Here is a 27362-nt window from a genome sequence, read left to right as displayed (position 1 = left end):
AAACTGCTTTAGTGTTAGTATTCACTTCTAACTTTTCCAGAATGTTAATTATATTCCTCAAATTATCAGACAAATGTCTACTCGGAAGAAAGCCTGCTTGGTCTTTATGAATCTCTTCCATCAACACTTTTTTTAATCTCTTAGCCAAAATATCTGCAAAAATTTTGTAATCCACATTAAGTAGTGATATGGGGCAGTAGTTCTTAAGCTGAGTTTTTTCAGTTTCTGTTTTCGGTATAAGTGTAATATATGTTTCTTTCCACGACTCTGGTACCTTTTTCCCTTCCAGTATTTCATTACAGACTTCTTTTAAAGGTTGTACTAACCATTGTTTTAAAGTTCTGTAATATCTTGAAGTCAGTCCATCTGGTCCTGGAGATTTGCCCAATTGCATGTTCTGAATGGCATCTTCTATTTCCTGTTCAGATATTTTACAGTTCAACATTAATTTACTTTCTTGAGGAATTTTTTGTAATCCATTTATCTTCAAAAATCGATCTATGTCAACTTCTTTCTGTGGCCCTTGTGTGTATAATTGTTTGAAGTACCTCTGGAAACATTTTTTAATCTCGGCTGGGTTCTGTATGTTCCTTCCTTCCACTTCTAGGTTTGTAATAGTATTTAATTTTTGTCTTTTTTTCATTTGCCACGCTAGCAACTTCCCACATTTATTAGCTGATTCAAATGTCTTTTGTCTCATTTGTTTAATTTTCCATTCTATTTCCTGATTCATCATTTTCATATATTGTACTTGGTATAGCTTTATTTCTTTCAAAATCTCTGCGACTTTGGTTTTGCTCTCAATTTCTTCTCACTATCTTTTATTTTTTCCAATATTTTATCTTTCTTTTCATTTTGGCTTCTTTTCTTTATTGCATTCTGTTGTATCAAGAACCCTCTCATAACAGCTTTACTTGCGTCCCAGATAACTCTTTTTTCAACATCAGTGTTCATATTTATCTCAAAATAGTCTCTCATAGTTTTTTGGGCCTTCTTAATCACGTTTTCATCTCTAAATAAGGTGTGATTCATCCTCCATCTAAAAGAACCAGTGGAAATCAGTTTCATCTCCATCTTCACAGGATTATGGTCAGAGCAAGTTCTTGGACAGATTTCCGCCTTCTTTATCTTTGGAGCCATTCCACTAGTTACCCATATTTGATCGATTCTGGTCCATGTCATTTTGGCTTCAGAAAAGAAAGTTCCCTCTCTAGCCAGGGGATTCTTTATTCTCCAAATATCAACTAAATCCAAATTGTCTGTCACCTCAAAAAAGGTTTTCGGTAGTCTACAATCCTTGGTGATCACTTGTCTTTGTGCCTTGTCCATGTTTGTTGATACTACTCCGTTCATGTCTCCCATCAAGATCAAATTATAGTCCATATAGTCCATTAAAGTCTCATGCAACTTTTTGAAGAATTCAGATTTCCCCTCGTTTGGTGCATAAATTCCTACTATCAGAAATTTTTCTCCTTGAATTTGAATTTGAAAGTTGTAGTCCAACAATCTCTTGAGATTGGGGAAGGGCTGCCTTGGGAGCTGGAGAGGCAGGTTCCAAACACTGTCTTTGGCTGACCCACTCCTTGGACTAGCCATCAATGACTAGCCAAATTATGTTTGAAATGGCTAAGAAGAGAACAAAAATGCTCTCTCAACCTGCAGTTTTCCAGGCACTGCCATGTGAGCTTAACTGCACCTGGAAACATTCACCCAGGTGTGTTCCTGGTTTTAGACTTGACTGTCAGATCTTGGCTACTAAAGGCTAAACCACGTATGACATGCGAGATCTACAAATGGGTCTCCCACCATTTTTTAATTTTTTTTTTACTTTAAAGAAGTCTCTGTTTTTTTGACACACCCATTTATTTCTGCTATTCCTATTCCTAGTAGGGGCAATCATCTATGCTGCTATTAGGCCTGTGGTGAAAAATATATAGGTGCTTTCATGATGTCTGCATGAAATTAAACGGTTTAGGAATAAAGAGCTAATGCCCCATCCCCCACTTTAGCATTTCCCTAGTCAATAAATAAATAAAAATTCAACCTTTATTTTATTTTTAAAAATGTCTAGACAAAGGTCTTTCATACCACCTGCTATCTGATCCTTGTAACTGAGGTTGCCAAGGATTGAACCTGAGACCTTCTTGTATGCAAAGCTAGGGCTCTGCCACTAAGCCAGGGGTGGGGAATCGGTGACCATCCAGATGTTATTGAACTCCAACTCCCATCAGTCCCAGACAGCTTGGCTAATGGCCAAGGATAATGGAAGCTGATGTCCCGTAACAACTGAAGATCCGCAGTTTCCAAACTCATCCACTAAACCATGGTCCTTCTGTATTGCCTGCTGAGTACCTCTGGTTTTTGGATCACAAAGACAAGCTGACAGCACAATCCTAGTCATGTCTACTCAGATGCAAGTCTCAATGGGGCTTAATTTCGGGTAAGTGGTTAAAGGACTACAGCCTAATTCTTTTTTGTCTCTCTGTTGCAGTGAGCAATAGTTGGAAGTGACCATCAAGTGACTGGCACCTGCCTGCTGCACCAGTGATAGTTGCCCGCAGCTCTTTTTACAATGTTGCTTTGGAGCATGGCTACATGTCAAGGCTGAGTAAGCTGCAAAAAGACATGAAGGATGTTATGAAATAAAAGTGCATGGTGAATGTCAATAAAGATATCTGCAGATTTGTCTCTAGAAAAATTATTCTGACCATATGTAACAAGCCTTTGCAGATTCTCAATCGGGAGGCTTGGCTGATGTAATCCTGCAAGTTTCTTTTAAGAGAGGGGTGGGGGAGAGATGATTGATAGGTGCAGTAGACTCAGTGGTTTACCAGATCCTTTAAGACGACCTCAGGGAAACAGCCTTTCCTTTAGATTCCCTTCCAGCCAGTGCTTCTTACATCACACAGCCCAGTAATAAATAACAGCTGATTGGAGCAGATCATGTGAGTAATGATGGCATGAAAATGACCTTCTACATGTCTTTGGCTAACATGTGGGGGAAACTAGATTGGAATGAACTTTTACACTTTTGTGAATATTCCAATATGCTTTTTTTGGCTCCAAAACTTGCTAAAATATGTAAGCACATTTATTTTAGGGTCAAATGCATTTGGAAATGCATGCATTGAGGAAAAAAACATCTGTATTTCGTTGTAAAAGACATATATTTATATATATAGGACAAATGTTCACACACTTTTTTATTTTTTTGAAAAATCACACATTTCTGTGGGAATGTGATAGATGGAATTGACTCATGAATGAACAGAAGCCAATGCTAGTCCTACTCAGAGTAGACCCTTAAATGCTCACACATGACTAAGATATGTTCATTAATTTCAATGGGTCTGCTCCAAATATAACTTAGTTGGAGACCCATGAACTGTAAATAGACTCATTCGTATTTTCCTGCTTCTAATCATCTCAAATTGTGCAGATGACATTTCATAGTAGGCCCACCTTAGTGGTCCAAGCTAAATCAGACCGGATAGACGTTTCATAGCTTACACATCCATCCTGGGTGTGCAAGAAAATGTACAAACAACAGAAGGTTGTCAAAGGGTTTACTTCTTTATAGAAAAGGACATGAATTTATAGCGCTTGGTTAGAGTGCAATAGATTTACACATTTTCATCTCTGAACATCCTGAGATTCACAAGCCACCAAGGGAGCAGATGCTGAACTCTCATCAAACGTCAGGAAACATTTGGACAGGCTGAAGATAAAGGACTTCATATTGCTAGAACAGGTCAAAGGTCCATCTACTTGAGCACATTTGAGTCCCACAGTTGCCAGGCAGATCTTCATGGAAAGCTGACAAGGAGAACAAGAAGCTGAGAGCTATTCCCCCTAATTGTTTGTCTTCAGAACCTGGTACACAGAGCTACTGCCTCTGTACATGAAGGCTCCATTCTCAGTTATTGTAGACAATCACATTCTGTTTATTAACTGGATGCTCCACTCGTGCAGGAACTTTTGGATGTTTCTTTTTTTTAACCAAATACAGCATTGTTCTAAGGTGCTTGTGCATCCAGTGCATGCTTCCAGATTGGGATTTTAGATATATCTAGAGAGGAAAAGGCATAAGAAGAGTTGTGTTATGCAGAGGCCATGGGCTGAGCCTGTTTTCGTAGATGCTCTAGTTGCACAGTAACACAGGTGCCGAGTTGCACTCAGCATTGACGGGACCCAATGCATGCAGAGGAGGCTGACCATCAGGAAGGTACGCTGGCAATCCCTCTGAGATTGTCAAAGGGACATGCAGGGCTAAGGTGTCCCTTTGAGGATCAGGAAGGTGTGCTGGCGATCTCAAATTGGCGCTGGTCATTTGGTTTTCTGCCAGCTATGCTTCCCAGAATGCTTTGGGAACAACACGACGTGGCATTGCTCTCAAGGGCAAGTGGGATGTGTCTAGTAGTGGGATGCTAGCGGGACACATTAAAGAAAGAAAGAAATTGGGGTTGGGGTCAGAAAAAAGGTTGGTCTTCTCATAAGTTGAAGGAATGGAAATAGCAACTTCCCCTCCCAAAGATGGTTGCTTTGCTTCTCCCCTCCCAACTCCTGGTACTGTGCTTCTGCAAGCCAAGCGATAGTTTGGCTTAGTGTGTTTAGCTTACTCTAAACAAACCATGGATTGGGCCCTTAGAAACAACAGCAGTCTGGAGAGTCACTTACCAGTCTAAGGAGTTTCTCATGTGCAGGTATCAGTAACTGTGGAAGCAAGCAGAGGAGAGAGAATTGTGAGGCTGGCCCTCAAGGTGTGCCATCTGGCAGCCCAATGTTTCTTCTTGTTACATTGCTTCTAACACTAATTGTATATATCCCTCTGCATAGCATGTGTGTGTTTTGGTTGGAGGCTGAGGAGTGGGGAATAAAAAGTCCTTGTACAGTGGTACCTCGGGTTACAGACGCTTCAGGTTACAGACTCTGCTAACCCAGAAACAGTACCTCGGGTTAAGAACTTTGCTTCAGGATGAGAACAGAAATCGTGCAGCAGGAAACCCTATTAGCTAAAGTGGTACCTCAGGTTAAGAACAGTTTCAGGTTAAGAACGGACCTCTGGAACGAATTAAGTTCTTAACCTGTGGTACCACTGTAGCTGCTTAACACTTGCAGAAAGTGCTTGCAACCCAGTTCAACCCAACAAGGACGAAACCGCATCTGCACTAGACATTTGCAGCAGTATCATACCACTTTAAGCAGTCTTAGCTCCCCCCTCAAAATCCTGGGAGCTGTGGTTGGTTGAGGATGCTGAGAGTTGCCAGGAGACCCAAATTCATCTCAGAGAGCTACAGTTCCCAGTTAACAGTCGATCCTTCTCAGTGAACCCTAGAAATTGTAGCTTTGTGAGAGGAAAAGGGGGTGGCCCAAAAACTTTCAGCACCTTTAACAAATTACATTTCCTAGGATCCTTTTCTAGGGAGGCATGGCTGTTTAAAGTGGCATGATGTTGCTTGTTATGCATAGTGCAGATGGAGCCTCAGAAAGGGAAGGAGGGCAGCAGTGCGAGGAAGTGGGGAGTTAGACCTGGTGTGAAATATATGGGGGTGAAAATTTGAAGAGAAGCCAATGGTTGGGGAGGCGCAGAGCTGCCTTTGGGGAGGTATGATGATGATGATTGATTATTATTTATACCCCGCCCATCTGGCTGGCTCCCAACAGAATTAATGATGATGATGATGATGATGATAAAGCGATAAAACATCAGACATTAAAAACTTCCCTGAACAGGGCTGCCTTCAGATGTCTTCTAAAAGTCATATAGTTGTTTATTTCATTGACATCTGATGGGAGGGCATTCCACAGGGCGGGTGCCACTACTGAGAAGGCCCTCTGCCTGGTTCCCTGTAACCTCACTTCTCACAGTGAGGGAACTGCCAGAAGGCCCTCGGAGCTGGACCACAATGTCTGGGCTGAATGATGGGAGTGGAGACGCTCCTTCATGTATACTGGGCCGAGGCCATTTAGGGCTTTAAAGGTCAGCACCAACACTTTGAATTGTGCTCAGAAATGTACTGGGAGCCAATGTAGGTCTTTCAGGACCGGTGTTATATGGTCTCGGCGGCCACTTCCAGTCACTAGTCTAGCTGCCACATTCTGGATTAGTTGTAGCACTAGGGATGGCCCTGGAGAGAACTGATAGTCATTTCTGCAAGGTAGAGCATATTATTCATGTGCAGAAGGTCCCAGGTTGAATCCTGGGCACCTCCAGTTAAAAATCTACCTCCCTGCCTGAGAATCTGGGAAGCTGCTGCTAGTCTGAGTAGGCAGTGCTGTGCTAGATAGATCCTCTGACCTGAAAGAAGGCAACTTGCCCTACGTTCCTATGAGTGTAGGCTAGTTCTGTAGCCTAAAGCTACTCCTGGCTTCCCCAACCTGATGCCCTCCAGATGATTTGGACTACAACTCCCATCATCCCTGGCCATGGGAAGCAACTGTTGAGAGTTGGAGCCCGATACGTCTTGAGGGCACGGAACTGGGGGAGGCTGTTTTACCTTATCACAAAGAGCCAAGAGCCACAGTCAGACCTACTCACCACTCTAAGAAGTCCCTAGCCTTCCAGGCATCAACGACCTCAGCAATGTCTCCTGCAATCTGACCACTGGGCAGCCGCAGGTCATCTGAGACTTGATTGTTGAAGTTCCCACAAGGGGCACACAACTTCCCTGCCAGGCTCTCCGTGACTCTCACGGTCACTTTGCCATTGGAACCGAAGAGAACTTGCATCTGGGAGCTTTGGTCAATGACAGTGGTGTCCTGAGATTCCGTGATAGACACGGCATTGGAGACATTCACTGGAAGCTGCACCAAGAGCCCGTTGACCTGAAAGGCAAAGAGGACAGGCTGAGGCAGAGTCATGCTGAGAGTCATTGGGGGTGAATGGGATTTGTTTCCTAATTCCAGAAGGAGAAGAAAAAGAGGGGCAGATCAAAGCAGAAACAGGACATGCATAACAAACTTTTGAATTATTATTATTATTATTATTATTATTATTATTATTATTATTATTATTATGTTGCCTTTCTCCTTGGCTCAATACAGCTTACAGATAAAAATAAGAACTGCTAAAAACATAGAAAATATAAACATTAAAAACAATTAAAACATTGATGGAATTAAAATTATATGCATATATGAATTCTATAAAAACCACATCAATAATTACAATAAAAACAGCACGGCACCAGCCCTTTCATTAAACGATTGATACAAACTAGAGATTGGTCCATCCCTAACCTAGCATCCTGCTTTACAAAGCATCTAGCTAATTGCTTCTGGGAAGGCCAGAAGCAAGGCTCTTCTATGCTTTATCTCCCAGCAACTGATATTTAGAGTAGGGATGGGTGAATCTGTCAATTTGGGTTCACCCAGTTTCTCATTTTTCCAGGCTAAAGTTGAGTTCTCCACATTTTTGCATCATTTTGCAACTCTCTTTAAGTCCTTGTGAAAATTCACCAGCATTTTCGTATGAATTTCTCTTCATATACATGTGTTTCTATGCAGATTTGCCTCATATACACATATTTGCAGAGCCATTTCCCCTAATATAATGCATTTTGTATGCTCTTTCAACTTATATGCATTTTATGCACTCTTTACCCCAGTACATGCATTTGTGCACACATTTCTTGTGCACTGCACTGCAAAATTCAGAGAACTGCAGGTGTCAAATGATGGCTGTACTTAAGTTCTTAATTATTATTATTATTATTATTATTATTATTATTATTATTATTATTGAAAGTGCAGTGTAGGTGGGTTTTGCCTTTGGATGTGAACTGACACCCATAACATTTGGGCTGCAGGTTCCACTGAACTATTGTGGCCGACAGTGGCTTACCCAAGTCTCCTTGAAGTTGGTCACTGAGATGAACGCTTCTCGGAAGAAGACATAGACGGCTGTCCCAGCTGGCACAGTGTCTTCATTGCATTCACTGACATCCACCAGCACCTTGAACCAGGATGGTGACTGCTCATCACAGTAGGAGGCAATCTTGTAGATGCCACTAGCGAGCAGTTTCCCTTTGGCTCCATCAAAGGAGGTGAACCAGGCTCCTGGGCTGAGTGTGCAGTGCCCTTCCTGCCTTACACAGCTGCGGACCTTGTCTGTGAGCACACAGGTCTCCCCTGCAGCACAGCTGGTTTCCACACAGGTGAGCTGGCCTGAGGGACGACAGGTGCATTTTTCTGTGCAGTTATTGGAGATGATGGTCTCTCCAGCCTGGAAAGAAATCCCGGAAAGATGATAATACTTCCTGTTGAAAATCAACTTTTAGATATCAAAACCAATACCGTAAATCCAGGAGGGAAGGATGGGTTGAAGGAAAGGATAGGAAATGGAATCAAAATTATTTTATTTGTTTATTAAATTTCTTTCCCCCTCTTCTGAACAAAGAAAAAAATGTACTTGAAACATTTAAAAAAATTAAGAAGATTGAAGAACATTATTAAAAATTAAGAACTTCTCATCTCGCTTTTCAGGCCGAGGGAGCCAGTGTTTTTCCACAGACAGCTTTCTGGGTCATGTGGCCAGCATGACTAAACTGCTTCTGGCACAATGGAACACTGTGACGGAAACCAGAGTGCATGGAAACTCCATTTACCTTCCAGCCGCAGTGGCACCTATTTATCTACTCACACTGGCATGCTTTCAAACTGCTAGGTTGGCAGAAGCTGGGATAGAGCAACGGGATCTCACCTCATCATGGGGATACGAACAGCTGACCTTCTGATTAGCAAGCCCAAGAGCCTCAGTGGTTTAGACCACAGCACCACCTGCTCCTCTACTTAAGAACATTTTAAAACCAACCACATATCCCTGCAGCTGATTATTTCAATGGGGCCGAGAACAGTATCTTTCAGCCATGAAATGAGCATAAACATGGTGGGTTTTTTTGTTTTAAAAAAGACAGATGACATCTCCAGATGAATGCATTTCACAGGCAAGGAGCTCCCACCAAGAAGGCCCTGCCATGTGTCCAATGATGGTTGTATAGATCCATGGTGATCAAACTTTAATGCAAAATAGGCAGCTGCTGCAATGGAAGCAAAGACTGAGAAACAAGAGGCCTTCTCCTCTTTTATACAACAACCACCATAAAATCAGCACATACACCATAATCTGGCCATTGGAGCAAGACAGACAGACAGACAGACACATAGATATAAATAGATATACATGTGTGTGTGTGTGTATGTGTATACATACAAAAGGTTTCTCTAAACTGTATCACAATCACTGCACTGCTGAGGAACCTTCTGCTTCATAAACTATCACCAACCTTGATGTAGCGCCCATCATAAGCACAGCCACACTTGTCCATAGACACACAGTCTTCCCCATCAAACACGTAGCCGGTGTCACACTGGCAGCCTTCAAAGCAATCTCCGGTGCACTGAGATGGAGCAGATAAGGCAGCACATGTGAAATCGCAGGATCGGGTGCACAACTCATAATGGCTGTTAGCTGGGCAAGGCAGAGCTGAAAGGAAGATGTACAGAATGAGATGATCTGCATTCACGGGTTACCTAAAGCTCTCCTTCGCCTATGCTAGAGCTGTGTTATCTATCAGCTCCTTGTAGCTCTCTGACTGCATTGGCTTTGGAGGGCTGATGGGAGTTTGAATCCAACAACATCTGAAGACTTGGCTCCCATGATGTATGCCAGTGTTCTTCAATCTAGGGTTCTCAAATGTTATTGGACTACAACTCATCATCCCTGATCATTGACTATGCTGATGGGAGTTGAGTTCAACAGTAGCTTGAGAGCCAAGGCTGATGAGCACTGATGCATGCCATGCTGAACTTCTTGGAGGAAAGGAGGAATGGAAATGAAATTCAGCAAATAGAATTATGCCCAGAACAGTTGTTTCTTCTTCTTCTCTCTAGTTCTCTAAAAATACTTCAAGAGCTACTGTAAAGCAACATGATGTATCTGATAAGAGAGACCCATGTTAGGCTCCCTAATCCCTCCTCAGACACAAGATATACTGTATGGACTTGGGAATGTGCAGTACAGTGGTACCTCGGGTTAAGAATTTAATTCATTCTGGAGGTCTGTTCTCAACCTGAAAGTGTTCTTAACTTGAAGCACCACTTTAGCTAATGGGGCCGCCTGCTGTCGCTGTGCTACTGCTGCACGATTTCTGTTCTCATCCTGAAGCAAAGTTCTTAACCCGAGGTACTATTTCTGGGTTAGCGGAGTCTGTAACCTGAAGTGTATGTAACCTGAAGCATCTGTAACCCGAGGTACCACTGTAATGGTCTTTCAGATCTGGTACTTCCTAATGTGATTTCCCCCCCACTACTTGTGCCCTTAGCTGTATAAGAGAGATCAAATCGCTATAAGATGTGTCTTCATAGAGTTGGAACAGTCAAGCAAAGGTCTGCAGTACATACTTTTGTGACCCAACTTCACTGAGATTTACAAATTATCTCTCACCATTCGGACATTAGACCTGTTCTCAGTCAATAGTACCAATAGGAGACCTTTCTCTCGTGAAAGACAAGAACAAAACAGCTTTAGAGGAGTGATTTTCCTCAGGGATAGAACATGTGAGGAAAGGGTTAAAATTTGCTGACTTACAACAGAAGGAGGTCGTTCTCCATGCTCCAATCTTGACTCCAGCCAGTTGGCATGCAGCTGCATAGGCCTGAAGGCTTCGGCAGAGAGTCTCTGCAGCTCCATCGGCCACACACATGTCATGCAGGCACTGCCTCAAGTACTCAGCAGGGTTCACCAAAGAGTGACAGTCTTTGAATGGACCTGTCTTGGACTGGATCATTCCACAGGAGCTCTTGGCCTTGTATGGTGCTGTCTGCTCTGCAGCACAGGTTGGACATTCCACACCACAGCCATCAGAGCAAATGGCACCATCCACAGGGACCTTCCAGGAGGCTCCAAACTCATCCACACTTTGGGTGACTTGTCCATTAGGTAGCATGAAATCATCACTCGTATCACCATTGAAATTGCCCCCAAGTCCACACATATGTCCCTGGTAGGTACTAGGAAGAGACACATGGACGAACGAGGAGGTATCATAAAGGACTGTGAGGCCAAAGGATGAATGGACAATGATATTGTTCCCCTCCTGGGTGATCCAGAGTTTCCCATCCACTGTATTCATTGGCAAAGTGTAGAGCTCTCCATCAACCTGTGCAAACAATAAATCATATTAGCTGGATGGAGGTCTGGTTGTAAATTCAAACACAAGTGGTCATCACTAGGAAGTACATACCATAGCTTTCCACTTCATCCCCCTTTCAAGGACAATGGAGTGTCCGTGAACAGAGATCACAACTGTCCTTGTAATAGGAGAACGTCCATAGTCAAGCATGCCGTTCTCCACCAACACGGAGAACTTCACTAGATTAGGGTCCTGGCTGCATACTTGGGCTAAGGTGTAAGTACAGGAGCCATGGAAATCAAAACTTCGTCCATCAAAGGAAATATAATGGGGGTCACCAGATGCTATAGTTGTGCCATACCCCACAGGGTGGCAGCCTTGGATGCCATTCTCCACCCTGCACTCCTCATGTGCTCCACAGGAAAACTGCCAACATGTGGTGGCTCCATTGTCCAGACAGCGGCACTTCTCCTGGCAGGAGCTACCGGGATAAAACTCCTCTCCCTTCTTGTAGTATCTGCCCTGGAACATGCAGCCACACTCTTCTGGAGGGACGCACTGATCCCCACTGAGGATGAAGCCAGTATCACAAAAGCACCCTTCTGTGCATGGAGCCTCACACACTTCCGGAGCTGAGAGGCTGTTGCAGGTGGCAGGACAGCCACTTCCACAGAGCTCGTAGTGGGAATGGCGTGGACAGGGAGTGCCTGGAAAGAGAAGAAAGGAGAGGAGAATGACAACCATTGCAGATTAACAGTGAGGATGCATCCAACCTACATTTCAAAAAAAAGTTATTTTAATGGAAATTCCAGTGGTCTTGAATAGTGAGAACACTCATCCAGGAAGAGAGATGTGTTCATTGGGATTCCTAATGTTTTCTGGAAGGATGATGGGACTGAGTGGCCGGAATAGAACAAATGGCCTACATGAGGACTGTATTGTGTAAGTATCATTCAGAGCGATAGTGCAATAGGACTTCCCAGAGTACACTGCAATTAGAGGCAAGCTGTTCTGGGACGGATTTCCAGTAAAGAAGAGAAAAGGGAAGGACGCTACTGCCGAAGGGAGGAGACTATTAAGCTAGTAGACAGCTGTTTTTCAACAGAGGATTTTGTGTTCAGTTGTCACAGCCCAACTGAACAACAAATGATTAATGTAATGCATAGCCAATAGGGCTATGCATCCTGGGCCCAATCCAGCATTTTGGATTGCATACCCTCCAACATTTCTCCAATGAAAATAGGGATGCCCCATTCCATAATGATAATTTTACTATTTATACCCCACATATTTTATTGGGTTGCTCCAGCCACTCTGGGCAGCTTCCAACATATAAAAAAGCCCCCATAATTAAACATTAAACATTTTTTAAAACTTCCCTATACAGGGTTGCCTTCAGATGGCTCGGAGGTCAGATAACTCCATACTCTCCAACATTTATCCAATGAAAATAGGGACATCCTAAGAAAAAGTGAGACATTCTGGGATCAAATCAGAAACTGCTTCTCTAAATCAGGGATGTCCCTGGAAAAGAGGGACACTTGGAGTGTCTGGGATTGGCCTAAGGCTGGCCCAGATCTGGGTCCTAAATTGATTAAGAAGCCAGCATTCATGTTTAATTAGAGCTTCATGCCTTATGGTGGCCTCCAAATGATGTTGGACTCCAGCTCCCATCAGTCCTGGTCAGTATGAACAACAGTCAGTGATGAGGGGGCAGCAAATTTTAGAGGGCAACATGTCAGCTATCCCAATGTACTACATGAGTTCCCACCCAAACATTGCTTGCTAAGTGTTATTGCTAATTGCAGATGTAGATTTTTCTTGGGGCATTTCAGTCCCAATGAGGTTCAGAAGTCTGCAATCTGCTTCCAAAAGATGTCTTCATGAACTGGTCATTGAACTGATCAATATTGTCACCAACCTTTCCTTCTCGCCTTGAAACAGAAACAGAAGGAATCTCAAACAAGGTTTCTCAGATCAGTTCTGAGGCTAAATTGGCTTTGAGGGTGAATTTTGATGGCCTGTATGCAATTGTTTAGATTATCAAAAGTCAAATACAGTATTTATTTCAACTCAAAAACTGTAGGAAATATTGGGGCTGCGATATGCCACTCTACATAGTCTAATGCAATGTTTATTCCTGAGAATCTTTAATTATTATTATTTTTAAATAGCATAAATTTGGAAGGTCACAAAAGTGATGCCCTCTGTTCAAACCACATTTTCAAGGAGGGACAAGGCATCTGCCCTCCACTTACAGGGGTGGGGAGAACAATACCCTTCGGGGGGGGGGGGCTGGCTCGAAACACTTTGGTACCTGAAACAAACCACAGAATAGCACCATCACTCCCTGCCAGGGAAGAAGAAGTGAGTGAAGATCTATATCAGGAACAAGGTGGCGAATAAAGATCTACATCAGGAGCTGCTGCCCCTGTGGATCCTGCTGCCTGAGGCGGTTGTCTCACCTTGGCTCATGGGTGGACCAGCCATGTCTTCAACTGTCACTTAACTAAAACTCCCATTATCCCTGATTGACTGGGGCTGATGGGAGGTGGAGTCCAGGAACATTTGGAGACCCTCAGATTCCCCACTCCTGATACATGAAGCAAAATCATGGTTTTGTACCTTGGACTGGTGCATATATTTTTAGCATTCAGTGGATATTTGACACATGCTCATGCAAAGGCACATGAGCACATGATGCACAGATGCAGGAGAGCCCAAACTTACTGCAAAAAGAGGCTGATCTCCATTTCCCAACCTTGACATCCAGTGCTTGGCAGGCTGTCACGTAGGCACTGATGGCACTGCAGAGAGTGTCATGATGACCCTTGTATTGACATGTGTCAAAAACGCAGTCCTCAAAGTAGGATGTTGGGTCAACGGCCTCATGGCACTGTCTGAGCGGTCCATCCTTCCTCTTGAGGATCCCACAGAACTGGTCCCCCTTGTAGGTCTGTTTCTCTGCCTCACTGCATACTGGGCAGTCACTGCATCCTGCAGAGCATCCTGGGACCTCCTTCAACTTCCAGCTGTCTGCAAACTGGATTTCATCTGTTGTCTGAGTTCCATCCTTCATGACAAAATCATCACTGGGATCCTGATTGGCATTGCCACACAGACCACACACAGCATTGGCGTAAGTGTTGGGAATAATGACCCTGGCATAACTGTACCAGTCAAAGCTGACTCTCAGATCAAAGTCTGTTTTGATGAAGCCATGGACTCCGCTGATGTAGACCTTCAGTTTATTTTCGTAGGAGAAAGGCAGGTCCACAAAGACTCCATTCACCTGGAAAACATTAAAGTGACCACCCATACGGTTTCAGTGAGACATCTTCAGGTAGGGCTCCCTGTCTGAAACTCTGGAGAGATGCTACTACTCACTATTGACAATACTAAGCTGGTTGGACCAAAGGTCAATATCAGTATAAGGTAGCTTCCTATCCTCCTATGCTCAGAAGACATTCTATTGAGAACACTTCTGAGATCTTTCTTTCCCACACTACTAGGAATATTCTGAATATTCCCCATCATATGTGTGTCAGCCAGCCACTATTTCTCCTGATTCCTACAATGCCTTAGAATGACACTAGATCTGGGGTATTGCAAAAGTTGAAAAATAGTGTCCAAGTTGCTACCACAGATGCTGCTATTGTCATTTTAGGCAACAGCAATGAACAAACAAACCCTTGGGAGGGGAAAAATGTGCTAATGGTAAGTCCAACCCCCTGAGGTTCCCTAATTTAAAGCTTCATCACACTTTCCCACCCTCCAGAATTCTTTTTCCCTTTGGTACCTTAATCTTGCGTGGATGCTCTTGGCTCAGACTGATGGTCATGCCATAGACCTCCAGAGTCACCACTTTGGTGAAGGACACTGCCTTACTCCCTCGGTTGTTGTTCTCCACTGTGACCAAAAATGGGGTGAGGGTGGGGTCCCCGGAGCAGACCGCTGCCATCTGATAAATGCAGGTGCCTTGGAAGTCATACTTCCTCCCATCAAAGGTGGTATAGTGAGGGTCGCCAGTTCCTATGCAGGTGGAGTATGTCGTCCCCTTGCAGCGGCGCACACCATTCACCAGGGCGCATTTCTCGTTGCCTTTGCAAGCGGCTTTCCGGCATCTCACTTGGCCCAGGCTTGGATCACACTTGCAGCGAGACTGGCAGTTCTCATCGGCCCAGAACTCCTCTCCAGCCTTGTAGCGGAGGCTGTTATGCATGCAACTGCAGTTCTCAACAGGGACACACTTGCCGCCGTTGAGGACGTACCCATCGTTGCACTGGCAGGTTTTCACACAAGGATCTTTGCAAGCAGAGGGGGCTGACGGTTCAGAACAGGTTGCTGGGCAGGCATTTCCGCAGGCCTCATAGTGACTGTTATCAGGGCAGGTGTCGGCTGCTGGGTGGCGGGGAAGAATGGATTAGATTTGATAAGATATTACTTTTACATATCAATTAGACAAGCAGCACGTGGGGCTCATAGTCAGTTTTTAGAAACTATAAAATAGGGAAGGGAACCAAGGACCCAAAGGCTAAATGCAGCTCTCCACACCTCTCTATCTGGTCTACAAAGCCCTCCCTGGACCACACACCCTCTTCATATGGCCCTGCTTTGCACCCTGGGCATTTCTGCCTCACTGTAATGTATACTTTGATCATTCTTATTGCTAGTCTGGATGGAGGGTACAGAGAGGTGTGCTACTATGCTGCTTCACCCACTTTTGCCTCTGGCCCTGCCCACCAGTGTTATGTGGCCCTTGGAAGCTTGCCTAGAAAGGAATATGGCCCTCAGAATGAAGAAGGTTCCCCACTCCTGGCATAAAGATAACTAACCTGCTGATGGACCAAATCCAACTTGGACCAAGTCTGTTGATAGAATTGTAGAGTTGGAAGAGACCATGAGGGTCATCTAATCCAACCTCCTGCAATGCAGGGATCTTTCACCTAACGCAGGGCTCAAATCCACAACCTTGGGATTAAGAGTCTCATGCTCTACCAACTGAGCTATCCCAGCAGTTCAATAATTATTGTCTAGATCCATAATGGGGGCAGCAGTTGCAGGTAATCATTGCACACCCTGGGACATGAGCCTAAAGAACTGTTGCTGGCCCCTCTCCATTTTCCCAGTGGCTCTGGTTGCTTCAAGAGCATCCACAGAGACTGTACATTTTCATGGGGCAGAGCAATGCAGGAAGAGAAAGCCATGAGATTAGCTGAGGGTTGCTTTACTCTGTAGGGCAGGCATGGGGAACCTGTGGCCCTCCATATATTGCTTGAACTGCAGCTCCCCTCACCCCTCAACATGGGCCATGGTGGTTGAGGCTGTTGAGAGTTGGATCCCAACATCTGGAGAGCCACAGGGTCCCTTAAGGCATGCTCTAAGGGGGCTCTTCCTGTAACTCCTTGCCTCTGCTCCCTTGAACCCCAACCCTAAACTAGGTTTGCGACCACTTCTCATTTCATACATGCAGTGCTGCTGTGGATGGGTTCACCAGGTGAATGATGGACATTTTCTTGGGGAGTGATTTCTTCAGCGTACGTCTCATTTGCCTGTTGGTCAGGCTGGGCTCGTCCACAACCGGATGTCACCTTCCATTCATCAATGGCGATGCCCTCTTCTTTGCAGGCGGTGGCGTATGTCTCCACTATTTGGCACAACACATCTTTGTCCCCTCCTTTTAAGCACATCCCACTGACACAATCATTAAAGTAGCTGGTGGGGCTGATGGTGGGGTGGCATGCTCCAAAAGGGCCTCCTGAAACTTGGCTGATGACCCCACAATACCTTTTGCTGCCAAACAGTTCCTCCTGACTATCACTGCAGGCCAAGCAATCTCCTTGGCAGGAATCTGAACAGGCAGGGTCCTGATCATCAACCTTCCAGCTCCTGGCCCAGTCCACCACTGAGGAGGTAAAGGTACCATTCAGATAAGTCATGTCATCATGGGGTTCGGTGTTGAAGTTCCCACAAAGCCCACAGGTGGCTCCATAGTAGCTGCTGGGGAGAGTCACCACTACAACCCCATCAGTGTCATACATCACACGGAGGCTGAAATCTGTTTCAATGATGGGCAATCCACTGTTCTCAAAGACCTTGATTTTTCCACCCTCCAGAGTCGCAGGGATGCTGGCTGCCACACCATTCACCTAAGAAGAAAAAAGAAGGGGTGGCAGGGTAAGGAAGAGACACACTTTATAGTCCTCTCCAGCAAACTTTGTCCCCTGGATAAGTCATCACTGCGTGCCATTGGTTAATATCCTTAAAAATAGGTCCCAAGGCTGTTTGGGAAGTATGCCCTCCATGTAACAAAATAACCCTTTCCTCTTTTGGTGCCTGGGTCACCATGGGGCACTGAGGTTTCCTCTAGATGAGGAGGCTCAATTTTTCCAATTGACCCCTTCTCCCTCTAGATACTCCATGAATGTGTCAATATTTTTTCATGATCACACCTAGGCTTGTGGCCATCTCCTCAGCCTGTAGCTTCCAACCTTACTATGGATACATTCGCACCATACATTTAAAGCACTTTTACATCGTTTTAAACATGCATGGCTTTCCCCCCAAGAATCCTCGGAACTGCAGTTTGTTGAGAGTTGTTAGGAGATCACTATTCCCCCTCACAGAGCTACAGTTTCCGGAGTTCTTCAGTAAGCAAGGTTTATTGTTAAACCACTCTGAGAATTAACACATTTTGAGGTGCCCTTGTTGTCCTGATTCCTATTAGTGCTGGTACTGAAAAGAGTCATTGGGATGAAACACTTGTGGTCTCCGACTCTCCTTAAGCCCCACTTTTAGCACTTAAAAGATCACAAGATCTTTGGAGCTATTTGCTGGCTCATTTAACAGATTATATGGAGGTTGGGGCAGGGATGACTACTGATTCATTGAGATCCCTCAAGTTTTTTCACTATCGTTACTGCAGCCCACTATACACTTCTGACACCATGTAACAATTCTGGGTCCGCAGACAGATGTGAGGAACTATTTGGAAGTACCTGGGTCACAGGACTCAGGTACCCAAATAACCAGCTTCTTAATAATAAGGGAATATATCCAAATTACGAACTCTAATGTGGTCTCTCTCACCACCCCCACTATAGTTATGAATGAAAATGACCCAAACCAAAGAACCTGGATTCTTACCATGAGTTGGACACTTTCTCCCTTGTTAATGGTGACCGTGTAACCATACACTTTGAGATGGCTCAGCTGCATCTTGGCAGCGTCCTGACTGTTCAAGTTGCTGCTCTTCTCCTCCAATGAGAAAGGGACCAGTGTTGAGTCACTGCCACAGTACTTTGCAATGGTGTAGGTGCAGGAGTCTTGAATGTCCACCAACAGACCATCAAAAGTCTGGAAATCCTGGGCAGTGGAGCCCTGGCAGGTCCCCATGTACTCATGGACACATCTCGCTTGACCATTCTGCGTCACACATGCTTCCTTTGTCCTGCACTGGAGATTTTTGCAGGGATCTGTGAGAGGAAAAAGCAACCAAGTCATTTTAAGTAGGTTCGGGTAGATAATTGCTTGAACCTTAAGATAAAGTAATACAAGAAAGTTCACTTAGACCATGGAAGTCTAACATGAAAAGTTATGAGTAGGAGTGGAAACCATTTGGAGGTTTGGGGAATGCAAAATAAAGAGCATGGGGAGGAGTGTAATCCCTCTCCTTTCCTATAATCTTTTAATAAGATCAAAGTATAATACTTTTAAATCTAGGTGCTCAGAAAAAATTGCATAGAAATTGATCAATAAGAGTGTTTTAAATGATCTATAGGATAAGTTATGGTTTTTATAAAATTTTATAAGAGAAAAGGAGAAAATATGTGCTATCTTTCCTAGTTTTGAAAAGTTCTTATAGTCTATTTATTGTAATTTATGATATATGAGAATAGTGCTTTTTAAAGCATGTGGGGACCCAATTTTCAACACTGCCTTGCTATATTTTCTATAAAAGTGGTGTGTGTGTGTGTGTGTGACTGACCGTAATAGAGCTGGGCATCATTGAATCACATGGCAGTTGTTTCAGTTTGCATACTGGTTTTAGAAGTGCAAAGTAGGTCATTTCTCATTAGCATGCAAGCAGGACTGACTTTCTCTTCCAAACCTAGCCCCAGACAACATGGTCAATGGTTTGGGATGATGAGAAGATCTAGAGGGTGCTAACATTGCCTATCCCTGAGTTGAAGGATGAAAGGAGAGACGAGAGGGAAGAAGAGGTGGGGAGAAGGAGGGGGAAAGGAATCCCATTTTACCATTTGCACAAATAGCTGGGGAGCCATAAGCCTTCTCATTTCCAATTCCGACACTCAGCAGCCCAAAGGGGGAAGAGGCATGTTCTATTGTGTGGACTGTATATCCCTGGCCCAAGCTGTGTGATGCCCAGGAGTATTCAGTGCCAGACACCAGCTTCCACTGAAGACCACTCAGTGGTCTCTTATCCAAAGTGATCCCGGAAGTCTCTGAAGATTTTGCAATGATAAGGGCATAGTTTTCAAAATGGTCGTGCCCATAGATGTGGTAGGCCTGACAATAGCTGGTGATGTCAGGGATTGCCATGAAGAAGGGGTCATATTGGAGGTTTCTATAGGTTCCGCCATCACTGAAGAACATCACCTGGACGCCAGAACTAGCTGAGAGGGACATGGCAGTTGTCCCTTGAATGCCATACATTGTCGCCCGGGCAGCAGGCAAATTCCTGCTTCTCTTGCTCTGTCCCATCTGAGTATTGGCATGAGTCTTTTGGGAAGTGGAAACAAACACCATGTCATATTCCATGTTAAAGGGCAAAGAGGGGATGATGAAGTTGGTGCCCCAGCTGGAAACAGGCAAAAGCTGCTCAAAAACATGGTCACAAGCATGGACTTGCCTGGAGACGCATGTGTGTCCACTGTAGACGGCTACTGGTTTCTGGGAGACTATTCTAGTGCCTGAGAGGTCCACTTGGCTTTGTAGCTGAGCAGCTTGATAAGGTTGGAGTGAGATGGGGAGCATGGTCCCTCGGGGATAGACTTTTCCTTGGAATGTAATAGCCCCTTTCAGGTAGACCTCAACTGCTGTAGGTTCTTCCCAAGCTATGATGGCTACCTCTCTGTAGCGATCTGTGCCCACGTTTGGGGTAACGACGTAGTACTCAGTACCTAAGCTCGCTACGGGATAGACAATGGCGGTGTCGGCTGTCTGGGGTTTGTAGTTCAGAGAAAGAATGGATATGTCCTTGTCAGCCCGGACAGTGAGCGTGTTTTCAAATACAGTGCTTCCAACCATCTCCGCCTCTGGTGGGATTTTCACTGACAGTGTTTGGCCAGCATTCGCCTTGGTCTGTACTCTTAAGGCAGGCCGCTTCATAGAGATAGTAATGGATGTGGCAGGAGCATACCCTGTGATGAGCAGCTTAAAATCTCCTTGGAACATCCGTGGCAAGCCGTTCTGCATGAAAGCTGTGATGAACTCTTTTCCTAAGGGGCTAGAGGAGACTGTGACAGGGAGCATGTTGAACATCATCCAGGCAGGGCCACTTGAAATGCCTAAGTAGGGGGGGGGGGAGGAAGTTTGAGAAAGTCAGTGAAACTTTTCATTGGGGCCTAAAAACTATTAAAGTAGGGCTCCTTGCGGAATGCATTAACTGCAAATTGCTAAATGAATTCAGAAGAGCCCTGTTGAATGTCTAGTTCAGTATCCTGTTCTCACAGTGGCCAATCAGACGTCTGTGGCAAACCCCAAAGCAGGAATTGGGTGTGATACTCCAATCCTGATTGCAAAACCCCAGTAAATGGCATTTAGAGGCAAAATGCAAGAAAAAGGCAGCATGCATTGCACTTCAGTTGCAAAACCAGGAGGTTCACATCTCAGTTAAAGAGTATGCTGTGAGCTCAGCTTTTGCATAACAGTCTTCACCAAGTTGACTTGCGGCAGAACTCTGGACCAAAGGATGCTTGCTCTGGCACAAGTCAGGTGGCTCGTGCCAGAGCGCTTGGGATAAAAAAGAGAGAGCATCCCAGTTTTGGTCCCCAAGGTTTTGGAGGGTATGACACTGCATGGGAAGTGAAAGAGAGCTTCATGAACTGGGAAGAGTTGCAAGGATGTTTGATGTCAGCACGGTAAATAAAGTCATTGGTAAACAGGTCAGGGAATCCAATCTCATTCACAAAGGAGAAGATTTGGGAAAGGGGGAGGCAGAAGAAAGCACAGCAAGTGTACAGCCTTGTTCATTCTCTGGATTAGAGCCAATAGTATTGAACAGACTCCAGAGTTTTGCTGATTTGTGCTGCGTTGATGTGGAAAGATTCCTATATGTTTACAGCCAGGATTTTGGGGGTTTGCTGCCAGCTTTTGGAGAAACGAAAGGATCTTGCTTGTATTCACAAGGGGCAGAGGTGTTAAGACTTTTGTCTAGTTACCCTCCCTCTTTGACACCCTACAAGGAGACCAATGAGCATCAGTTATGCAACAGAGTACTCACCCCATAGTAAACAGAACCTGGTCCAGAGATTGATCATCCCCATGCTTGACAACGCACTAACAGAGGCTGCAAAATACATTTTGTGATTAGATTGGAACACTTGGTCCTTCCAAGACAATAGCCACCCACCCAACATTTGCCAGATGAAAATAGCTGGAGGTTTTCGCAACACAAGTTGTCAGCCCAAACTGTGTTTGAGAGCAAGTGAGTCAAGTTCAACTGGGGTCTGCGTGATGCAGAAGCTGCAGCTCTTCATATACTGGTGAGTAAATCCCAGTAAGAATAATGGGCTTTCTCCACACAGGTATGCGGATGAATGCAGCCATACTTCCCTGAAATCTGGAGAGAGACACTGGCCCACTGCATCGATTCCTTACCCTGCTCCTAGCAGTTAGATCTATTTATAATAGTGCCAGCTGGCCAGGGGCAGATAATAATTAATGCCCTGGCTTCCTCCTGTGGTTTGATCTGCAGAAACCAGCAAGTGTAGATTTCTATCTAGACATGTCTGCAGATGTAGATGCCGCTCATAATGAGATTCATCGGCTATAACAGCAGAGCCAAGATTTTGGTGGATGCAAGCAATTTTATTCTCAAAGTGCTTCACAAACAAGTCACAAGTTTTGTTTGTTTGTTTGGCACATTGCAAATCTACAGAACATAGTCTCACTCCAAAGAGCCTCTTCTCTTCTCTTTGAGTTAGCACATTTTAATAATTTTGTACATAGTCATGGCTACTAGCCAGAATGGCCATGTTCCACTGCCACTATAAGAGGCAGCCTGTCTCTGGATATCATCTGGTGGCAGCTGCAGGTGGGCAGAGCACTGTTGGGTTCATGTCCTACTTGCAGGTTTCTCACAGGCATCTGGTTGGCCATTGTGAAAACAGAATGCAGGACTAGATGGGACATTAGCCTGATCCAGCAGGCTCCTCTAATGTTCTTACACATGCTTCAAGCTTATCGGAGGGGGGGAGGATGTCATACCAGTGATGGACATTGGGGCCTCAAATTTCATTGGCACCCTGTGTGATGCAAAATTAGCCCCCCACCCCGGCTTTTAAGGTTCCACTCTAAATCACAGTTGCATCGTCCCCTGTGGCACCTCCAGGGTTCTGTGCTGTAGCTCAGTAGGAGAACATTTGTGTTTCATGCAAAAAGTTCCAGGTTCAAGTCCTAGCATCTTCAGGTAAGGACTGGAGAGACCCTTGTCTGAAACCCTGGAGAGACATACCGCTATTCAGCGTAGACAGCCCTGAACTAGATGGATCAATGTCTGACTCAGTATAAGGGAGCTTCCTATGTTCCTAGGTGTTTTCAAGTATGGCCAATACTGAAAAGCAGGATTCTGAATTAAGTGGACCCTATTGGTTTGATGAAGCAGGTCTTCTCTGGGCTGCAACTCAGAGCACTGTCCTAGTCTGCAACATACATCTGCAAAACACCCTCCTCCTCCAGTTTTGTTAGGCTGGCGGGGAGATAGCAACCCAGAATTACAGGAAGTATTGTGACCTTGCCCTCTTATGTCAAAACAGAACATAGGCATGGTTCAGAATTAAATGGACTGTCTTGCAGGAGTGGGGAAATTGTGGTCCTCCAGATACTCTTGGACTACAGCACTTCTCTTACATTTTTTTTAAATCAGTTTTCAATTGCAGTCCAATAGTAGCCTCATTATAACAATGCCAATTTATAATACAATTATTAATATCAATCATTCAAATACTAAATTATGTAATTTAGATAAAGTGGCCCCCCTGCATGCTAGATTTGATGGTTTGATTATTTTCTTTATTTCTGTGTTACAAAATCTTATTAATTTCAATTGCATTCCGGTCATAATAACAATCCCTTATACAACAACTGCAATATTAATAACTTCTACTTGTATTGACACATTAAATGATTTCTGAAACTACAAGGGAGGAACTCAGACTGTATCCTTGTTCTTTCTGTGTGTGGCTGTCTACATGAGTCAAGGAGAAGAGTGTGACCAGGGGTGGTGAGGGAGGCAGGAGGCTGAACGCGGGGAACCCCCCCCCTCCACAAAGCAGGGAAGGATTTGGTGTTGTGAGAGAGAGTGTATTCCCAACACACACACCCAACCTGTCCTTTATCTTGCCCTACCAAAGGTGGCAACCCTAGTGGCCTGCTATCAAATCTGCTGTTTCTATATGGGAACGGGGATTTCCCCTCTCACCAGATTTAAGAACAGTTTTTGCTGGAGTGATTCATATGGAGTTATTCATAAAGGAAACCCACTGTTTCTTACCTTCAGTTTGCTTGTGTTTCTGATGCACTTGAATTGAGAACAGAGGGAGTTGCTGCTGCCGGGTTCCTTCCTCTGTTTTCTCCCTCTTCCATAGTTTCCCTTTATATAGGGAACAGATGCCAGTTCCAAGAACTCCCCTATGGGACTTGAGGGTTGATGGATTCTTTTTTTTTTTTTACCAGAATAGATTTAAATTATAATGGGGTGTGAAGATAACAACCAACTTGGGACCTGAGATTCCTGGACCAGCCCTTTTCCTGATGAGACTGCAACAGTCATGTCTTTGGTTGTGAAATGTTTTGGCCATGGGAAAGCCACTGGTGATTAATAGGAAGAAATGATAACATATTCTGGCATCCCCCAAACCAACCTGCTCACAATCGACCATGTCTAAGCCAACGACAGAAGATAAATTATTTATTGGGTGTCAGGGCGGTGACATAGTTAGCAAATCTGGTGCAATGAGCAAGACCCCAAAGGGTTACCAGAAACCGCAGGACATAGGTCTGAAGTCTGAACATCCCACTCCAAACCAGCACATTCCAGTGAGCTGGTTGCCAAGTTAAACAAACAAATGGGGAAGCCAAATTTCATGTGTTTGTGTAAAAGGAGGTTCGGGATCGCCCTGGACTGTGCCCAGATTAGGAGTCTGAGGCCTGCCTGGACCATTAGAGCCTGAAAAGCCAACATTCGCTCATCATTGTTTGCAAGAAGGGGAGTGGAAGCAGATGGTGCCCTGAGGGAACAGGATAGCTGGCAAATAATGATATCCTTTTATCGTAACAAAACAAGTTGTAAGGAAATTAAAGGAAACTATGAGCACAGGGGAAGAAATGGATGAAGGCGACAAAGGGTATTTGGGGGATTTACAGATGGATCCTCTGTTTTATTAATACACAAGCATTTTGATATAGCAATATGTATTGTTGTATGTCTCTGCATATGTTACTTTGGGAAAGCCAGAGTGTATATACCTATATGGATATTTTTATGTTGCTTTATTTATATTCTTGCTTTATGCAATAAAGCATTGTTTGGTGGGGCCCACATCTCTTGCTAACTTTACACTGTTCTCTTCCATTTGGAACAGTTTTACTCATTTAATAATTGCAATGGTTCTATCTATTTTTACAGCTCTATATTCTATTTTTGTAACCCAACCCGGGACCTTATGTTGGATGCCAGCAAAGAAATCTTATAAACAAGCAAACAATATGCTTACAAGTTTTTTTGTCAGGGAAGTGGTATGCAAATCTCATACCAATCTTATTGATTGATTTGTTTGTTTGTTTGTTTATAACAATGTTTCTGCACCACCAACTCACACACACAAAAATTACGGTGGCATGCAATAAAACAATCAGAACACCATACATTTATAGAATCATAAAATTTGCAACAAATGTTCAGCTCTGAATCCTAGATCAACAGAGCTAAGATAATGACCAAAGAGAATTGCACATTTCATAGCCTAGGGTGCATAGTGAGGGCCCCTGGCTGCTGAGCAAGTAGCGGTGCTTACGGGATAACAGCCCCGGACTCCGTTGACCACAGTGCACTGCTCACTGGCATTGCAGCCAGCTGGTTTGCACACCGCAAAGCCCAGGGTGGGATCGCATGTGCAGCGGGAACCACAGGTCTCATCAGCCCAGAACTCCTCTCCGGGTTTGTAGTAGAGCCCATTGTAGGTGCAGCCACAGCTCCCGACAGGCACACACTTGTTGACGCTGAGGACGTAGCCATCGTTGCACCGGCAGGTTTCCACGCATGGCTGTTCGCAGGCAGAGGGAGCATTGCGGTCGGTGCAGCTGGCGGGGCAGGCATTGCCACAGAACTCATAGTGGCTATTCTGAGGGCACGGCAAGGCTGTGAGGAGGAGGAGAATAGCAAGAATTTAACAACAGATAAAATGCCCTTCAGTTACTGCTCAGAAGCGGACACTTTGTTTGACAATGGGCGATGGATCTAGGATCTAGGAGTCTTGGTTGACCACAAACTTGACATGAGCCAACAGTGTGACGCGGCAGCTAAAAAAGCCAATGCAATTCTGGGCTGCATCAATAGGAGTATCGCATCTAGATCAAGGGAAGTAATAGTGCCACTGTATTCTGCTCTGGTCAGACCTCACCTGGAGTACTGTGTCCAGTTCTGGGCACCACAGTTCAAGAAGGACATTGACAAACTGGAACGTGTCCAGAGGAGGGCAACCAAAATGGTCAAAGGCCTGGAAACGATGCCTTATGAGGAACGGCTAAGGGAGCTGGGCATGTTTAGCCTGGAGAAGAGGAGGTTAAGGGGTGATATGATAGCCATGTTCAAATATATAAAAGGATGTCACATAGAGGATGGAGAAAGGTTGTTTTCTGCTGCTCCAGAGAAGCGGACACGGAGCAATGGATCCAAACTACAAGAAAGAAGATTCCACCTAAACATTAGGAAGAACTTCCTGACAGTAAGAGCTGTTCGACAGTGGAATTTGCTGCCAAGGAGTGTGGTGGAGTCTCCTTCTTTGGAGGTCTTTAAGCAGAGGCTTGACAACCATATGTCAGGAGTGCTCTGATGGTGTTTCCTGCTTGGCAGGGGGTTGGACTCGATGGCCCTTGTGGTCTCTTCCAACTCTATGATTCTATGATTCTATGATTCTATGATGCTACAGTAATGTTAAAAGCTGGCATGCTGTGCTGGAAGGCAAAAAGGTGGAAATATTGGGAGTGGGAGAAGCCACAGGATATAGGGATATTTAAATAAGACGTAGCTTACTTTAACCATACAGTCTAGTAGCACAGAAGACTAATAATAATAATAAATTTTATTTATATGCCGCCCTCCCTGGCCATATATTATGCACAGATTGCGATACTTACCACAGGAGCAAAGGGCTGTGGAACCAATGCCAAGGAAAGGTGAGACTCCAAAGATCAAGTCCAAAAGGAGTGCTGGGATGCTCTACAGAGACAGCACTAGCATTTCTGGCCAAACTGAGCTGAGCAAAAGAATATTCTGTTCCACGAATTGGTCTCCACTCAGTGTTTGTAAAGACTTTCTTCTCTAATCTGATCCCACTGGAAACCGAGCTTTTGGCTATGACCACAGCAAAATTTGCAAACCGTCTTATCCCACCAATGCGATACGATGTGCAATAGCTGGTTAAGGATGGAATATTGATGAGGAATGATTCATGCATGACGTTTTGGTTTTTGGCCCCAGTATAGAAGAAAAGGACCTGGATTCCTGCATTGGCAGAGAAGTAAAGTGGCTGCGAGGGTTGCATTTTGAACTGGATGACTTGCCCAGCCTTTGCCTGACGGGAACCCTGAGTGGTTCCAGAATGGTATTTGATCAAGGTATTTTGGGAAGCAATGACATACACAATGTCAAATTTGGTTTGGAAGGCGAGGGGGTGGGAACTATGAAGTTGGTACCCCAGCTGGAAACAGGCAAGAGCTACTCAACAACATGGTCGCAAGTTGTGAATTGCATGGCGCAGCTGTGCC

At 44.6% G+C, this 27362-nt stretch overlaps 1 protein-coding gene across 2 annotated transcripts; it reads right to left on the bottom strand.

The window, feature by feature from the left end:
• Window positions 1-3564: 3564 nt before the first annotated feature.
• Window positions 3565-24105, bottom strand: LOC128418559 (IgGFc-binding protein-like). 2 transcript variants are annotated; one of them, XM_053398335.1, is made up of 14 exons: window positions 23869-24105; window positions 21598-21663; window positions 19391-20662; window positions 18279-18607; window positions 16600-17281; window positions 14932-15533; window positions 13863-14424; window positions 11244-11839; window positions 10589-11159; window positions 9285-9484; window positions 7844-8224; window positions 6539-6825; window positions 4678-4713; window positions 3565-4069 (listed from the first exon to the last, which is right to left on the bottom strand). In XM_053398335.1, the coding sequence occupies exons 2-13, from the start codon at window positions 21638-21640 to the stop codon at window positions 4707-4709; spliced, it is 5532 nt and encodes a 1843-aa protein (XP_053254310.1). In that variant the 5' UTR covers window positions 21641-21663; window positions 23869-24105; the 3' UTR covers window positions 3565-4069; window positions 4678-4706. The 2 variants fall into 2 exon arrangements, with proteins under 2 accessions (XP_053254310.1, XP_053254311.1); XM_053398336.1 differs by having other exon boundaries at window positions 14932-15530.
• Window positions 24106-27362: the final 3257 nt, after the last annotated feature.

Source organism: Podarcis raffonei, chromosome 8, assembly GCF_027172205.1.
Source record: "Podarcis raffonei isolate rPodRaf1 chromosome 8, rPodRaf1.pri, whole genome shotgun sequence".
Classification (NCBI taxonomy): domain Eukaryota; kingdom Metazoa; phylum Chordata; class Lepidosauria; order Squamata; family Lacertidae; genus Podarcis; species Podarcis raffonei.
The sequence above is the reverse complement of the archived record's forward strand: the minus strand, read 5'-3'. Positions and strand labels throughout refer to the sequence as shown.